Below are 15603 nucleotides of genomic sequence, written 5' to 3'. Positions count from 1 at the left end.
AGAGGTCATCCTGGATATCATGCTGCCAGTCCCACCTAATGAAAGCGAATGTGGTCCTGCAGAAATCCAACAGGGTTGCCCTCTGCCTTATGTTGGGTTGCTGTTATGGCACCTTCCAGGTCTCAATGAAATCACATTCACTATCATTAATTGTGAGGTTGTAGTGCAACATTCTTATGTCGCAGAACTGCAAGTCGTCATGTAACCCTAGTCTACATCCACCAAGAGGGTCTCCTTTTTACAGCGTTCTGTCACCCTCTTATGTCATCTGTCCCACTTTTCTGCTTACTAAGGCCAATTAATGCAAGATAGATTTATAGTTATATAGTTCCTAGAAGCAATCACAACAATCATTCACTGTGATGCTACTCACCACATGATGTGCATGTTGAAATGTCAGTTTGCCCAGCCACCAGGGGGAGCAACAGCAGAAAGTGCAGGAACATTTTGATGTGAGCTATGAAGAAGCATTTTGTTGTTAACATAGGAATGAAACCAAACGGCAATCTTTACAGTAATGCACTACCATAAAGATGATCATATTAATGTTTGTTTGTTTATTTTAACCCTTTAAACAGTTATTCTAATATTTTGAAGGGGTTGTCCAGGAATTTAAAAAATGAAAATACTTAAATATTATTTTAAAATAAATATATTCACAAATACCTTTCATTATTTAGAATGGTTTGTTTGGTCTAGGGAGCAATCATTAGGAGAAATAAAATGGCCGCCGTCCTATTAGTACACAGAAAACCTGTCCTAATTACACAGGAGGAGGGGTTACTTTACCACAGTGAGCCATAGAGATGCCTCATCCTTTTCTCTGCTCTGCTTGTCAGGAATCATGATCCTGAATACAGGTGAATCTCTGTGGGAATGGAGATGATGAGGAGACATGAGAGGAGGGTGAGGTGTAGCTAATGAGCAGCAGCACTTGTATACAGTCTCCATTACCACAGCCTGTCCTGTCTGTCCTCTCTGTACTTCATGTCTCCTCATGAGCTAAATTCCACAGAGATTCAGCTAAAGTTCTTATCATCTGTATTCAGGATCATAATCCCTGAGAAGTAGAGAGGAGGAGGAGGCAGCTCTTCACCTCAGTGTTGTAAAGTAATTTGTCCTCCTGTGTGATCAGGACAGGTTTTGTGTGAACTAATGGGACAGCGGCCATTTTGTTTCCCCAGATAATTGCTCCCCAGACAAAACGAACCATTATAACTAATGTAAGGTATTTGAGAATAAATATATATATAGATATATTAACCCCTTAAGGACTCAGCCCTATTTCACCTTAAGGACTTGGCCATTTTTTGCAAATCTGACCAGTGTCCCTTTAAGTGCTCATAACTTTAAAACGCTTTGACTTACCCAGGCCGTTCTGAGATTGTTTTTTCGTCACATATTGTACTTCATGACACTGCTAAAATTGGGTCAAAAAAGTTAATTTTTTTGCACAAAAAAATAAAAATTTTACAATTTTTTTTTGAAAAATTAGCAAATTTCAAAGTTTTAGTTTCTCTTCTTCTGTAATACATAGTAATACCCCCAAAAATTGTGATGGCTTTACATTCCCCATATGTCTACTTCATGTGTGTAGCATTTTGGGAATGATATTTTATTTTTTGGGGATGTTACAAGGCTTAGAAGTTTAGAAGCAAATTTTGAAATTTTTCAGAAATCTTCAAAATCCCACTTTTTATGGACCAGTTCAGGTTTGCAGTCATATTGTGAGGCTTAGATAATAGAAACCTCCCAAAAATGACCCCATTCTAGAAACTACACCCCTCAAGGTATTCAAAACTGTTTTTTCAAACTTTATTAACCCTTTAGGTCTTCCACAAGAGTTAATGGCAGATGGAGAAACAATTTAGAAATTTCTATTTTTGGGAATATTTTCCAATATAATCAATTTTTTCCAGGAGTAAAACAAGGGTTAACTGCCAAACAAAACTCAAAATGGGTTGCCCTGATTCTGTAGTTTGCAGAAACACCCCATATGTGGTCGTAAACTACTGTTTGGCCAAACGGGAGGACATAGAAGGAGGGGAACACCATATGGGTTTTGGAAGGCAGATTTTGCAGGACTGGTTTTGTTTATACCATGTCCCATTTGAAGCCCCCTGTTGCACCCCTAGAATATAAATTTCAAAAAAGTGACTCCATCTAAGAAAGTACACCCCTCAAGGTATTCAAAACTGGGTTTACAAACTTTGTTAACCCTTTAGGTGTTCCACAAGAGTTAATGGCAGATGGAGAAACAATTTAGAAATTTCTATTTTTTGGAAAATTTTCCAATATAATCAATTTTTTCCAGGAGTAAAACAAGGGTTAACTGCCAAACAAAACTCAAAATGGGTTGCCCTGATTCTGTAGTTTGCAGAAACACCCCATATGTGGTCGTAAACTACTGTTTGGCCAAACGGGAGGACATAGAAGGAGGGGAACACCATATGGGTTTTGGAAGGCAGATTTTGCAGGACTGGTTTTGTTTATACCATGTCCCATTTGAAGCCCCCTGTTGCACCCCTAGAATATAAATTTCAAAAAAGTGACTCCATCTAAGAAAGTACACCCCTCAAGGTATTCAAAACTGGGTTTACAAACTTTGTTAACCCTTTAGGTGTTCCACAAGAGTTAATGGCAGATGGAGAAACAATTTAGAAATTTCTATTTTTTGGAAAATTTTCCAATATAATAAATTTTTTCCAGGAGTAAAACAAGGGTTAACTGCCAAACAAAACTCAAAATGGGTTGCCCTGATTCTGTAGTTTGCAGAAACACCCCATATGTGGTCGTAAACTACTGTTTGGCCAAACGGCAGGACATAGAAGGAGGGGAACACCATATGGGTTTTGGAAGGCAGATTTTGCAGGACTGGTTTTGTTTATACCATGTCCCATTTGAAGCCCCCTGTTGCACCCCTAGAATAGAAATTTCAAAAAAGTGACTCCATCTAAGAAAGTACACCCCTCAAGGTATTCAAAACTGGGTTTACAAACTTTGTTAACCCTTTAGGTGTTCCACAAGAGTTAATGGCAGATGGAGAAACAATTTAGAAATTTCTATTTTTTGGAAAATTTTCCAATATAATCAATTTTTTCCAGGAGTAAAACAAGGGTTAACTGCCAAACAAAACTCAAAATGGGTTGCCCTGATTCTGTAGTTTGCAGAAACACCCCATATGTGGTCGTAAACTACTGTTTGGCCAAACGGGAGGACATAGAAGGAGGGGAACACCATATGGGTTTTGGAAGGCAGATTTTGCAGGACTGGTTTTGTTTATACCATGTCCCATTTGAAGCCCCCTGTTGCACCCCTAGAATAGAAATTTAAAAAAAGTGACTCCATCTAAGAAAGTACACCCCTCAAGGTATTCAAAACTGGGTTTACAAACTTTGTTAACCCTTTAGGTGTTCCACAAGAGTTAATGGCAGATGGAGAAACAATTTAGAAATTTCTATTTTTTGGAAAATTTTCCAATATAATCAATTTTTTCCAGGAGTAAAACAAGGGTTAACTGCCAAACAAAACTCAAAATGGGTTGCCCTGATTCTGTAGTTTGCAGAAACACCCCATATGTGGTCGTAAACTACTGTTTGGCCAAACGGCAGGACATAGAAGGAGGGGAACGTCATATGGTTTTTGGAAGGCAGATTTTGCTGGACTGGTTTATTTACACCATGTACCCTTTCAAGCCCCCTGATGCACCCCTAGAGTAGAAACTCCATAAAAGTGACCCCATCTAGGAAACTACGGGATAAGGTGGTTGTTGTTTTGGGACTATTTTTGGGGTAAATTTGATTTTTGGTTGCTCTATATTACTCTTTTTTGAGGCAATGTAACAAAAAAATTAAATTCTAAAAATGTTTCTACATTCGCTATTTAGTTTTGTGGAACACCTAAAGGGTTAACATAGTTTGTAAAGTAACTTTTGAATACCTTGAGGGGTGTAGTTTCTTAGATGGGGTCACTTTTTTGGAGTTTCTAGTCTAGGCTACATCAGGGGGGCTTCTAATGGGACATGGTGTAAAAAAAAAAACTGTCCATCAAAATCTGCCTTCCAGAAACCGTATGGAGTTCCCTTCGTTCTATGCCCTGCCGTGCGGCTATATAGCCATTTACGACCACATATGGGGTGTTTCTGCAAACTACAGAATCAGGGCCATAAATATTGAGTTTTGTTTGGCTGTTAACCCTTGCTTTATTACCGGCAAAAGGGATTCAAATTGAAATTTTGCCCAAAAATGGGTGTTTTGGCACCGTTTTTGTTTTATATTTTTAACACCGTTCATTCGAGGCGTTTGGTCAAATGTTATTTTTATAGCGACGACTTTTACGCACGCGACGATGCCCAATATGTATGGCTCTCAGACTTTGGAGACACTAAGCAGGCATCCTAAAAACTGCGGCCCTCCAGATGTTGTAAAACTACAATTCCCACCATGCCCTGCTGATGGCTGTAGGTTGTCTGGGCATGCTGGGAGTTATAGTTTTACAACATCTGGAGGGCCGCAGTTTGAGGATGCCTGCTCTAAAACTAATATTTTTTTGGGGGAAAAAAATTGTTTCTGTGTCTCCAAAGTCTAAGAGCCATAGTGTTTTATGTTCTCTAGTGGACTGTTGGGGATTATAAAAATTTAGTACTCCATGGAAGTGTGATACTCCCTGAAGCAATCGATAACGCAGAGGCCTGGATGATCGGGGCAAGTGTCACACTGAGTAGTGGTGTCCTTCCGTATCCCACTCTTGTGACACACTCTGCATCTTTTTTGGGTTCGTCCCTTCTTTCCAGTATGGGGGACCACACCTGGAAAGTGTTGGCCAGGGACGATCCGGGCGCCTCCAGTTCCCGAGGTACTCCGGCCTGCTCTTTCCCGGTCCGAAAAGATCAGGTCTTTGAGGACTGCCTCATAGAATTGGAGGAATGTCCCTGTGCTGCCAGCGCTTCGGGATAGTACAAAAGAGTTGTACATGGAAACCTGCACCATGTAGACCGTAACTTTTTTGTACCATGCCCGGGTTTTGCGCATGGCATTATATGGCGTGAGGACTTGATCAGAGAGATCAACTCCTCCCATATACCGATTGTAGTCGACGATACAATCGGGCTTGAGGACCGTTGCCGTGGTACATCGCACAGAGACTGGGGTGGTGCTGTTACCGTGGATTGTGGACAGCATAAGGACATCCCTCTTGTCCTTATACCTGACCAGCAACAGGTTTCCACTGGTAAGTGCACGGGTCTCACCCCTGGGGATAGGTACCTGGAGGGGGTGGGCAGGGAGGCCGCGCTGATTTTTCCGCACGGTCCCACAAGCGAACGTGGATCTGGCGGCAAGGGACCTGAACAAGGGAATGCTGGTATAAAAGTTATCCACGTACAAGTGGTAACCCTTATCCAGCAGTGGGTGCATAAGGTCCCACACGAGTTTCCCGCTAACACCCAGAGTGGGGGAACATTCTGGGGGTTGAATACGGGAATCTCGCCCCTCGTACACACGAAATTTGTAAGTGTACCCTGAGGTACTCTCACAAATTTTGTATAGCTTCACGCCATACCTCGCCCGCTTTGTGGGAATGTATTGGCGGAAACTGAATCTCCCCTTGAACGCAACGAGAGACTCATCAACCGCGACCTCCCTTCCAGGTACGTAGGCCTGCTGAAATGTGGCCCCAAAGTGATCGATGACCGGCCGTATCTTATACAGCCGGTCATAGGCAATATCACCTGGGGGTGGACATGCTGCATTATCGGAATAATGCAGACATTTCCGGATGGCCTCAAACCGGGGACGTGTCATGACCATACTGTACAGTGGGGTCTGGTATAGGACGTCCCCACTCCAGTATTGCCTGACACTGGGTTTTTGGACTAGACCCATATGCAGCACGAGGCCCCAAAATGTCCTCATTTCGGCTGCACTGACCGGCGTCCAGCCACCGGGTCTAGCCAAAAATGAGCCTGGGTTTTGAGCGACGAACTGTTGGGCGTACAGATTCGTCTGCTCCACCATCAAATTCACCAGTGGGTTACTGGTGGTGGTGGGGGGCTGGTAGGGGGGGCTCTGGGGTCTGATAGATGGATCAAAAAAGTTTTGTGTAAAAGTTCTTTTTTTTTTTTTTTTTTTCCTAACTAACTTTTCCCTTCTTTCCCTTCCTAATGGTGCCTCTCCCTCACTGACCCTAACCTACCTGAGTGGCGATGGGTGCAGGAGGGTGATGGATGCCGATTAGGGGGACACAGGAGATGGTGCTGGACGATGCTGCACGGTCAGGGTGCTGGACAGGAAGAGGAGGGGAGAGAGGAGCGCAGGAAGTTTGAATCTCGCGCCTCTCTCCCCTGCACCAATCAGCACCCTGGACAGCAGTGTTCAGCACCAGGGCCAGCACCGCCTCCTCAAATCCTCGGACTGCGATTGGTGGTGTAAAATTACGCCACCGATCGCAGTCTTTTTCCGGTTCATCGGGTCACAGCACACCCGAATGGACCGGAAACGCTGAAAACCGCAGGTCTGAATGGACCTGCGGTTTTCTGCGATCGTCTATACGGGGGGGTCAAATGACCCCCCCCTGCGTTGTTACGGGATGCCGGCTGAATGATTTCAGCCGGCATCCCGTTCCGATTAACCCCCGCGGCGCCGGAATCTCGAATTAAAGCCATGACGTACCGGTACGTCATGGGTCCTTAAGGATTCGGGAAACATGCCGTACCGATACGTCATGGGTCCCTAAGGGGTTAAAGTAATAGTTAAGTATTTTCGTTTTCTTAAATCCCAGAGAACCCCTTTAAAGTGGTCATATTTCTAGGATATGTCATCATTTTATTATTGGTGGGGTCTGACCATTGGGACCCCCACCCATTCTGAGAATGAAGGTGATGGAGTGCTAGTCTAGCTCTGCAGCCTGACATCGCAGGAAACTGCAAGTGAATGGGACTATGCTGCAGTTCCCTGTACAGCAAAGTGGCTGGGAGTACCACTGTGCAGGGAAAGGGGATGCATTGCCGTACCCCTTTATCCATCATGTCCTGGTGATATGCCATCATTTTTATCAGATGGTAATAACCTATAATAAACCATAATGTAATGAAAAGTTATGCATTTAATGTATTTAAATTTCTTACCAAGATATTTACTTGCTGTCAGTGAATAGAAGCTCTCTTGTTTACTTTCCAATTCTAAAATCCTATCCTGCTGTAATCCTGCCTGCATAGCTGTGAGTTTGTTACAATGGGTCCCTCCAGGTAAGAGCTATCAACCTGCCATAGGAAAAATATGTGTGCCTTTTGTGTGTTGCTGAAAGTATTGCCTACATGAATACACTGTAACAAACTCTCAGCTGTGAACAAATAGCACTCCAAATAGTATGACTCACTAACAGCAAGCAGTTTATCCCCTTTAGAGTTGTTACTACACACTACTACTATACCAGGGGCAAAGATTAATTTTGATGCTCTAGTCCACAGTCTAAATTCCCTGGCCAAAGCAGAGTGGTTTGTTGGAGGCCCCCCTGACACCCATGTTCACCCTGATCCCCCTATGATATGGCTGTGACTTACCTTGTGGAGTACACGTGCTATATATCAGTTACAGAGTCCTCGTATGTGGAGTTGGGGGTGACAAAATTGTTGATTGGGGTCCGCTGATCTGTCAGCAGCCAGGGGATAAGTCATCCAGCGTCCTACACGCTCCCTATCCACTCTCCTCACCACTCGACTCCTCTGCTCGGCTGTCAGTCAATGTTTAATTGAATAGTCCTAATTCAGTGTGTGTCTCTTATAATGACCTGCAGTGTAGGAAAAGTGTCGCCTTCTGCTAAGTGACCTCCACTTCAATCTCATGAAGCGAGAGTGCTGAGACGCATTGCATCTTTACTAGTCCAGGGATCATAAGAAGATGGCTGATTTATGACCGTCACTATGGACTGGTATTGGTAATGTTTCATGAGTGCATATCTCTCCATGAATGGGGCCCACCAAATCTCTACACCTAAGGACATATATGATGTGTACGGCTAGGGGGATGTGCTCCTTCCGGTAGATGACTGAGACCCCCCACTTATCCCTTTATTTTCCTCACATCTTCCCCTGTAACTTGCAGCCAATGGCTCCTGAACATAATCTCATGGCTAGACAGGTTGATGCCTACCACAAGATAAGCAAGCACTGAAATACTCTGTACTGCTGAGGAAATCTGCTTCTTGTACTTTCAGTGTGCATCCTCCAACTTACACACCTGACTATCCTGATGATTACCATTCTCTTCCTCCTTTGTTGCAAATATATATGTCCTCACTAAAATGAATGGGCAGGTCACTGTCCTCTCCAAAATCAGCATGTTCTTCACCTGAAATAACTGGTGCTGTTGTAGATCTTGTTCTTTCCTCTATCTTATCTCCTGTTTGTCTTTATTTTCTTCATTATTTATTAATACTGCCCGATCACTAATCTCGAGTGGACAGGTCACTTTCTCCTGCAAAATCAGCATTCTCCTGACTTAAAATAATCTGTACAGCTGTGGACTTTGACTTCTAAATCTGTGAACTCCCATTTCTCTTGATTTCCATCATGATTTCATAACACTGAACCCATCATGAACATAATCCAAAGAGTGGAAGGGTCACTACCTCTTACAAAATCAGCCCCCTTCTCCTCTGCTGCTGCTGGGAATAGTCATGATCATATTGGAAACACACAGACTATATTAGGAAACTGCAATGGATAATATCAGGTGTCTGACCCGATGAGTACGAAGTAATATATGCACTTATTGCATTCTTCTTCTTCTAGGATGGCGATATGATGTATTTCTGCAACACCTGTAATCAACCTCTGTGTGTCAAGTGCAAAGATGAGACCCATAAAGCTAAAATGTTCTCCTGCCATGAGATTGTGCCCCTAAGTAAACAAGCTAAGGATATTCACAAGAAATGTGGTAAGTCATTTACATGTCATACAAGCACTTAAAATGACATTAAAGGCCTTGGCCGCTTTCTTCCAGAAACAGCGCCACTCCTGTTTATGGGTTGTGTCTGGTACTGCAGTGCACCTCAGTAGAAGTGACTGGGAGTGCGATGTGGCGGCACACACAGCTTGCGGATAGGTGTGCTGCTGTTGGAAGAAAGCAGCTATCCTGGAAAGCCCCTTTTAATGTTAATGTTACATGATATGAAGAGCTGCCTAGGTAGCAAACAAGTTGTCAGACGTCATGGTAAGGGGGTCAAGAGAGAAACAAACCCCAGGGCTCCCAATCATTTTGATATGCAGCCCCGTCTCTTCTATGTATACGACCACTGGTAAGAGGGGATAGGATAGTGTAGGAACCCCATAAAACATCTGTCCATTCAGTGGCTAACCTTCATTGGTCATGCTCACGCTTTCTGAAGGACTTTAGTCAGGCTGAGCACAATTTTGGTTCCTGCATTGATAAATGATAATAGTTCTCTTCCATCGAGTGGTCTTGTGTAGAGTGCTCAGTGGCCCAAAATCATTAGACGGAGCCGTTCATTTCTGATATCTGTTACTGATTATATATAGTTTCTAATTATATCATTCTAATTATCCAAACATTCACACAGCCCTACACGAGGAACCCTACATCATGTTTTCTACAGAGAACAAATCTATGCTTTGCATCAACTGCTTCCGTGATATGCAAGTGTAAGTGATCATTCTATCTATCTATCTATCTAAAAGCAAGTATAATGGCATGGAGGTTTACTAACATCATGTTTGTGATATTGATCTGATAGGAAATTCAGTGATTTTTTTATGTGGACTACAATGGCTTTGAATTAATCATGCAGGCAGGTAATCAGTTTAGGGTAACTTACATGGAAGCTTATATCTACCAGTGTATCTATTATTCAGGAGCCCGTAAGGGGTTGTTCACTTGGAGCAACCCTTTTGGTCCAGACCTACATTATGCTGCTGAATCAGTTGCAAAAGTGGATGGCATTCAGGAATAAAATCCCAAAACTTTATGACTAGGTGAGGATCCACACATTTTTTTGCTTATCTTTATATGCCCCTGAACATAAAAAAGAAGGCTCACCTGTCCGCGGTCCCATCGCTGCTCCGTTCCCAGCCACTTGCAGTCTCTGCAGGTCCTGGAAGCAGTTGGGTCCTATGACCACTGTGGGCAATCACAGGCCTCAGTAGTCACTGAGGCTTGGATGCCCTGTCAAAGCAATGATGTATCATTCAAGTCTCTGTGACTGCTGAAGCCTCTAATTGGCTGCAGTGGTCACTGGACCCTGCCACTTCCTGGTCCTGCAGGGATTAGAGGGATGGGAATGATTTCTTGCAGTACTCCTCCCGCCCTCAAGTCACAATGTGGTTTAGGACTCCCTGATATAACGAAATACTACTGGGCGACACATTTACGTCGTATCCCTGCATGGTCTCCCCTCCTGGCATTCTCTAGGTGGATGGAAATTGAGAAGCTATGGTTGGCCCCTATTCACCCTAATGCCCTTTTGTAGTCACCATTACCGGCCAATTGTGCTACCCAATTGTTGGGTCCTATGTCACTAACATACAATGTCTGGAAAAGTTGCAAGCAGAAATTCCCGTTGGTATCTGATAAATCCTCCATTACCTCGTTTTTATTTAATCCCGTGTTCCCGTTAGGGTTACAATACACATCTTTTAAGCCGTGGTTTTCCAACAAATTATTCAGATTTGCTGATATAGTGGAATATAGGACCCTTGAGATTATACCGTTTGAATTGCTTCAGGAAAAATACAATCTACCTGAGTCCTCTAGATGGCAGCATATACAAATTCAACACCTGCTTAGAACCCTATTTAATGATACGAAGGTATCTACTCCGACAATGTTTGAACGACTTTGTAAACTCTCGACCTCCACCAGGGGTCTTATATCAGGCATATATGTTCTTATCTCAACTCCGGAATCCCCACGGGTTATGCGTCATGCGTATATGTCTAAATGGGAGAGATACTTGGAGAAGGAAATACCACCGAGTGATTGGCAGCTTATATGGCGTAGAGCAGCATTGTCGGCCACTTGTGTGACTTCTTCAATAAAAAGACAATTATACAAAAGAAAAGAAGGATGGGAATGGAGCAGCAGCGGGACAGTGGACAGGTGAGTCTTCCTTTTTTTGTGTTCAGGGGCACAGGTCTAAACCAAAGGAATTGTTGGCTCCATAACTAGACAACCCCTTTAATAGATGGGGTTTTCTGTTCAGAATCCTCTTCACTTGTCCAGAATAAAGTGCCGTCACAAAGAGTGTCTCTGTTTGAATGGACACAGGACTTTTTATCTCTTGGGGTGGCTCTGCTGAGAAATTGATCACTTTGTGCCAGGTTCTCCCATATCTTACAGCTGACTGCTGAGAGTTCCAGCAAGGGCACAACTTGTGATCAGCTAATTGTCAAAAGACCCTTCTAGCAAGTAGTGAAAGGCATTGTGTACACCTTTGGGGCAATTTTTTTTATTATTGCATTGTACTAATTTTGAGCTAAAAATCATGTTTTAAATTGGTCTTTATTACAAATATGGAGTTCCTTTTTTCTGTACATAGCTAAGATGCTCTAGTAGCAGCCTCTGGAGTTTCTCTTTTCCGTCAGTTGGAGAGCTGACGGGCTCCTTATCTCTGCTCTCTGACATTATAAACACTCATTATAGCAAAGTTCTGATTTTACTGATAAGAATGTGGCTTAAATAAGTGTTTATGACCTCTTAGTAAATTAGAGATAAGGGATATTAAATGACCATCACAAAGTGAAAGTAAATAGTATGATTCACACAGCTAGACAAACAATTAACCCTTTGTGACAGAATGGCTCAATATTTTTAATAAAGACCAAGTGAAAAAATGATTTTTAGCCCAAAATTAAGTAAAATGCAATCATTAAAAAAATTGCTTCTGAAGGTGTACATATCCTTTAAATAAGCAAAGACAGGCGCTAGTCTAAGAGCCATGCAACTTTTTTGTCCAAAAAAAAAAGAGGAAAAGACAGTGAATAAATGCCAGGCTCTCCAGTCTTGGGAGCCCATACTATATTTTGTTATGAGGCCCATCTATTTATTGTTCCTGTCTCCATAGGTTGTGGTTCCGACCATAATATATTTCATAGTGTGTTTATGGGTTTTCAACAGGGAAAGTCGAGCTCACTGCATTGACATTGAAACAGCTTACATACAAGGATGCGAGAAGCTGGATGACGCTGTTATGGTAAGTGGAAGCTGTAACGTCTCTTAGCAGACATGTGGATTTTCTAAACTGCAGTATCTTTGGTGCTGTCCAGACTGTGGTGCGGAATCTAAGGAACCTGTCTGTTCTTCACCCTTAACTACTGCAAAAAGATATGGACTTGCCAGGTTAGATCCTCAGGTAGCGGTCCCCAGAATAGTCATAGATTGGGTCATTGCCAAAAGATTGGTCAAGATGAAAGAGGCCAGAAGAGAAGATGTGAGCAAAGTCAGCAATAGAGCCAATGGTCAGAGCCAGGAGTAGAACAACAGATAACAAATGAATAATACCAGGGGCGAGGCACGGGCAATATTCAGGAACAAGGCAGAAGACAACACCATGTCAGTCAGCCCTATAAGGGACAAGAGCCAGGAAAGGGAAGGAACCACAATTACCAGGCAAGTAATACATCCCCGCAATGTGCCCTGTTCTCTGTTGTGTCCTTGCTGATTTGGGTCAAGAATGAAGACATCCCTGGAGCAGGAGCATCTGAGAAGGAGGAAGTGTACAGTGTACAGGAGGAGGAAGAAAAAGGGTACAGTTGCCTAGTAAGGTGGAACTGGGAAAGGTAAGTTACTATGCTTTGGAGGGTGTGGATGCAGCAGCTGCTTCTGGGTTTTCCTATTGGTCCTCAGGGCTACAAAATAATGACAGTATTATAAGTTTCGTGTGCTAGAACTTTGGCTGGTTTCACATGGCTTTGTAGCATCTGTTTTATTGGTGCAAAACCAAGAAATCATCCCCCCACCAATATTACATGGGGGACCTGAGAGTTGTATTCTTAAGTCAAATCTTAAAATGCAGTTCATATTACAGCTGTGTAAAATCATGTCATACAATGGCATGTACAGTGTCTTAAAAAAGTGTTCATACCCCTTGAACTTTTCCACATTTTTTCACATTACACCCACAACCTTTTTTTTTACTTTTTATTTATAAACTTCATGCATATAAAAAGAAAATCTCACATTTCAGATACATCCACAAATATAAATGTATTTTATTGAGATTTTATGTCATAGACTAACACAAAGTAGCAAGTGGGTGTAATCTGAAAAAATATGGAAAACTTTAAGGGGTATGAATACTTTTCCAAGGCCTTGTGTGTGTATCTATGTATATATATATATATATATATATATATATATATAACTGCAAGAAAATTTAGACTAGCACATCCATAGTCACAGGTGCACATCCAGACAGCAAACAAAAATGTATGGCAGCACACCATTACACATACAAACAATAGAACTAGGGATTATAGATTATTCTGGATTGCAGTGGTACTATATTTACTATACATGAAAAATGTAAAGTCTTTGTGCACATTTTTGATCAAACGTGTGTCGGGCCCATCTACCGGCATCAAGGTGGCTTCTGCAGATGGATACCTAACACTAACAGAACTGCCTCTCCCGGGCCTAACCTAAGGCTACAATGTTCAGGTTGGTGTAGGAACAAGATATATTTATCTGCGGAAGCCATCGTGATGCCAGTAGATGGGCCCGACACATGTTTGATGAAAAATGTGTGCAAAGAGCTTCCATTTTTTTATGAATAGTAGGTATAGTACCACTTTAATCCAGAATAATCTCTAATCCTTAGTTCTATTGTTTGCATGTGTAATGGTGTGCTGGCATATGTTTTTGTTTGAGATATATATATATATATATATACATACATACATACATACTGTATATATATACATACATACATATATATACATACATACAATACAGACCAAAAGTTTGGACACACCTTCTCATTCAAAGAGTTTTCTTTATTTTCATGACTATGAAAATTGTAGATTCACATTGAAGGCATCAAAACTATGAATTAACACATGTGGAATTATATACATAACAAAAAAGTGTGAAACAACTGAAAATATGTCATATTCTAGGTTCTTCAAAGTAGCCACCTTTTGCTTTGATTACTGCTTTGCACACTCTTGGCATTCTCTTGATGAGCTTCAAGAGGTAGTCACCTGAAATGGTCTTCCAACAGTCTTGAAGGAGTTCCCAGAAATGCTTAGCACTTTTTGGCCCTTTTGCTTTCACTCTGCGGTCCAGCTCACCCCAAACCATCTCGGTTGGGTTCAGGTCCGGTGACTGTGGAGGCCAGGTCGTCTGGCGCAGCACCCCATCACTCTCCTTCATGGTCAAATAGCCCTTACACAGCCTGGAGGTGTGTTTGGGGTCATTGTCCTGTTGAAAAATAAATGATGGAATAGCATGCCGCTGCAAGATGCTGTGGTAGCCATGCTGGTTCAGTATGCCTTCAATTTTAAATAAATCCCCAACAGTGTCACCAGCAAAGCACCCCCACACCATCACACCTCCTCCTCCATGCTTCACGGTGGGAACCAGGCATGTAGAGTCCATCCGTTCACCTTTTCTGCGTCGCATGGTAATGCAAACGGATCCGTTCTAAACGGATCTAAGCGTTTGCATAAGGCTACTTTCACACCTGCGTTCAGGTGTCCGCTCGTGAGCTCCGTTTGAAGGGGCTCACAAGCGGCCCTGAACGCAGCCGTCTGGCCCTAATGCATTCTCAGTGGAGGCGGATCCACTGAGAATGCGGATCCACTGAGAATGCAAGCAGCGTTCGGGTGTCCGCCTGGCCGTGCGGAGGCGAGCGGATCCGTTCCGACTTATAATGGAAGTCAATGGGGACGGATCTGCTTGAAGATGACACCATATGGCTCAATCTTCAAGCGGATCCGTCCCCAATTGACTTTCAATGTAAAGTCAAAACGGATCCGTTTGCATTACCATGAAGAAAAAAAAAAAAAAAAAAATTTTTTTTTTAACATTTTTTTTTTAATATATATTTTTTGTTCATGGTAATGCAAACGGATCCGTTCTGAACGGATCTAAGCGTTTGCATTATAGGTGCGGATCCGTCTGTGCAGATACCAGACAGATCCGCTCCGAACGCAAGTGTGAAAGTAGCCTTAGTTATAATGCAGACGGATCCGTTCTGAACGGAGCCACCATCTGCATTAATATGAGCGGATCCGTTCAGAACGGATCCGCTCGAACGCTAGTGTGAAAGTAGCCTTATAGGTGCGGATCCGTCTGTGCAGATACCAGACGGATCCGCACCTAAACGCAGGTGTGAAAGTAGCCTAAAGCACAGATTTCCACTGGTCTAATGTCCATTCCTTGTGTTCTTTATCCCAAACAAGTCTCTTCTGCTTGTTGCCTGTCCTTAGCCGTGGTTTCCTAGCAGATATTCTACCACGAAGGCCTGATTCACACAGTCTCCTCTTAACAGTTGTTCTAGAGATGTGTCTGCTGCTAGAACTCTGTGTGGCATTGACCTGGTCTCTAATCTGAGCTGCTGTTAACCTGCGATTTCTGAGGCTGGTGACTC

The 15603-nt window shown here is 42.7% G+C and overlaps 2 protein-coding genes across 2 annotated transcripts in view; one reads left to right on the top strand and one right to left on the bottom strand.

The window, feature by feature from the left end:
- LOC122928913 (intelectin-1-like) overlaps positions 1–7211 on the bottom strand; it is a 28594-nt gene extending 21383 nt beyond the window's left edge. Inside the window, exon 1 of the mRNA XM_044282229.1 lies at positions 7124–7211. Coding sequence (XP_044138164.1) covers positions 7124–7211 — 88 coding nt within the window. The remainder of the gene's footprint in view (positions 1–7123) is intronic.
- RNF207 (ring finger protein 207) overlaps positions 1–15603 on the top strand; it is a 183890-nt gene that overhangs the window by 54569 nt on the left and 113718 nt on the right. The window contains 3 exon segments of the mRNA XM_044282148.1: positions 8789–8933; positions 9577–9658; positions 12129–12204. Of these exon segments, the coding sequence (XP_044138083.1) occupies positions 8789–8933; positions 9577–9658; positions 12129–12204 (303 nt within the window).

Source organism: Bufo gargarizans, chromosome 2 (assembly GCF_014858855.1).
Source record: "Bufo gargarizans isolate SCDJY-AF-19 chromosome 2, ASM1485885v1, whole genome shotgun sequence".
NCBI lineage: Eukaryota > Metazoa > Chordata > Amphibia > Anura > Bufonidae > Bufo > Bufo gargarizans.
The sequence above is the reverse complement of the archived record's forward strand: the minus strand, read 5'-3'. Positions and strand labels throughout refer to the sequence as shown.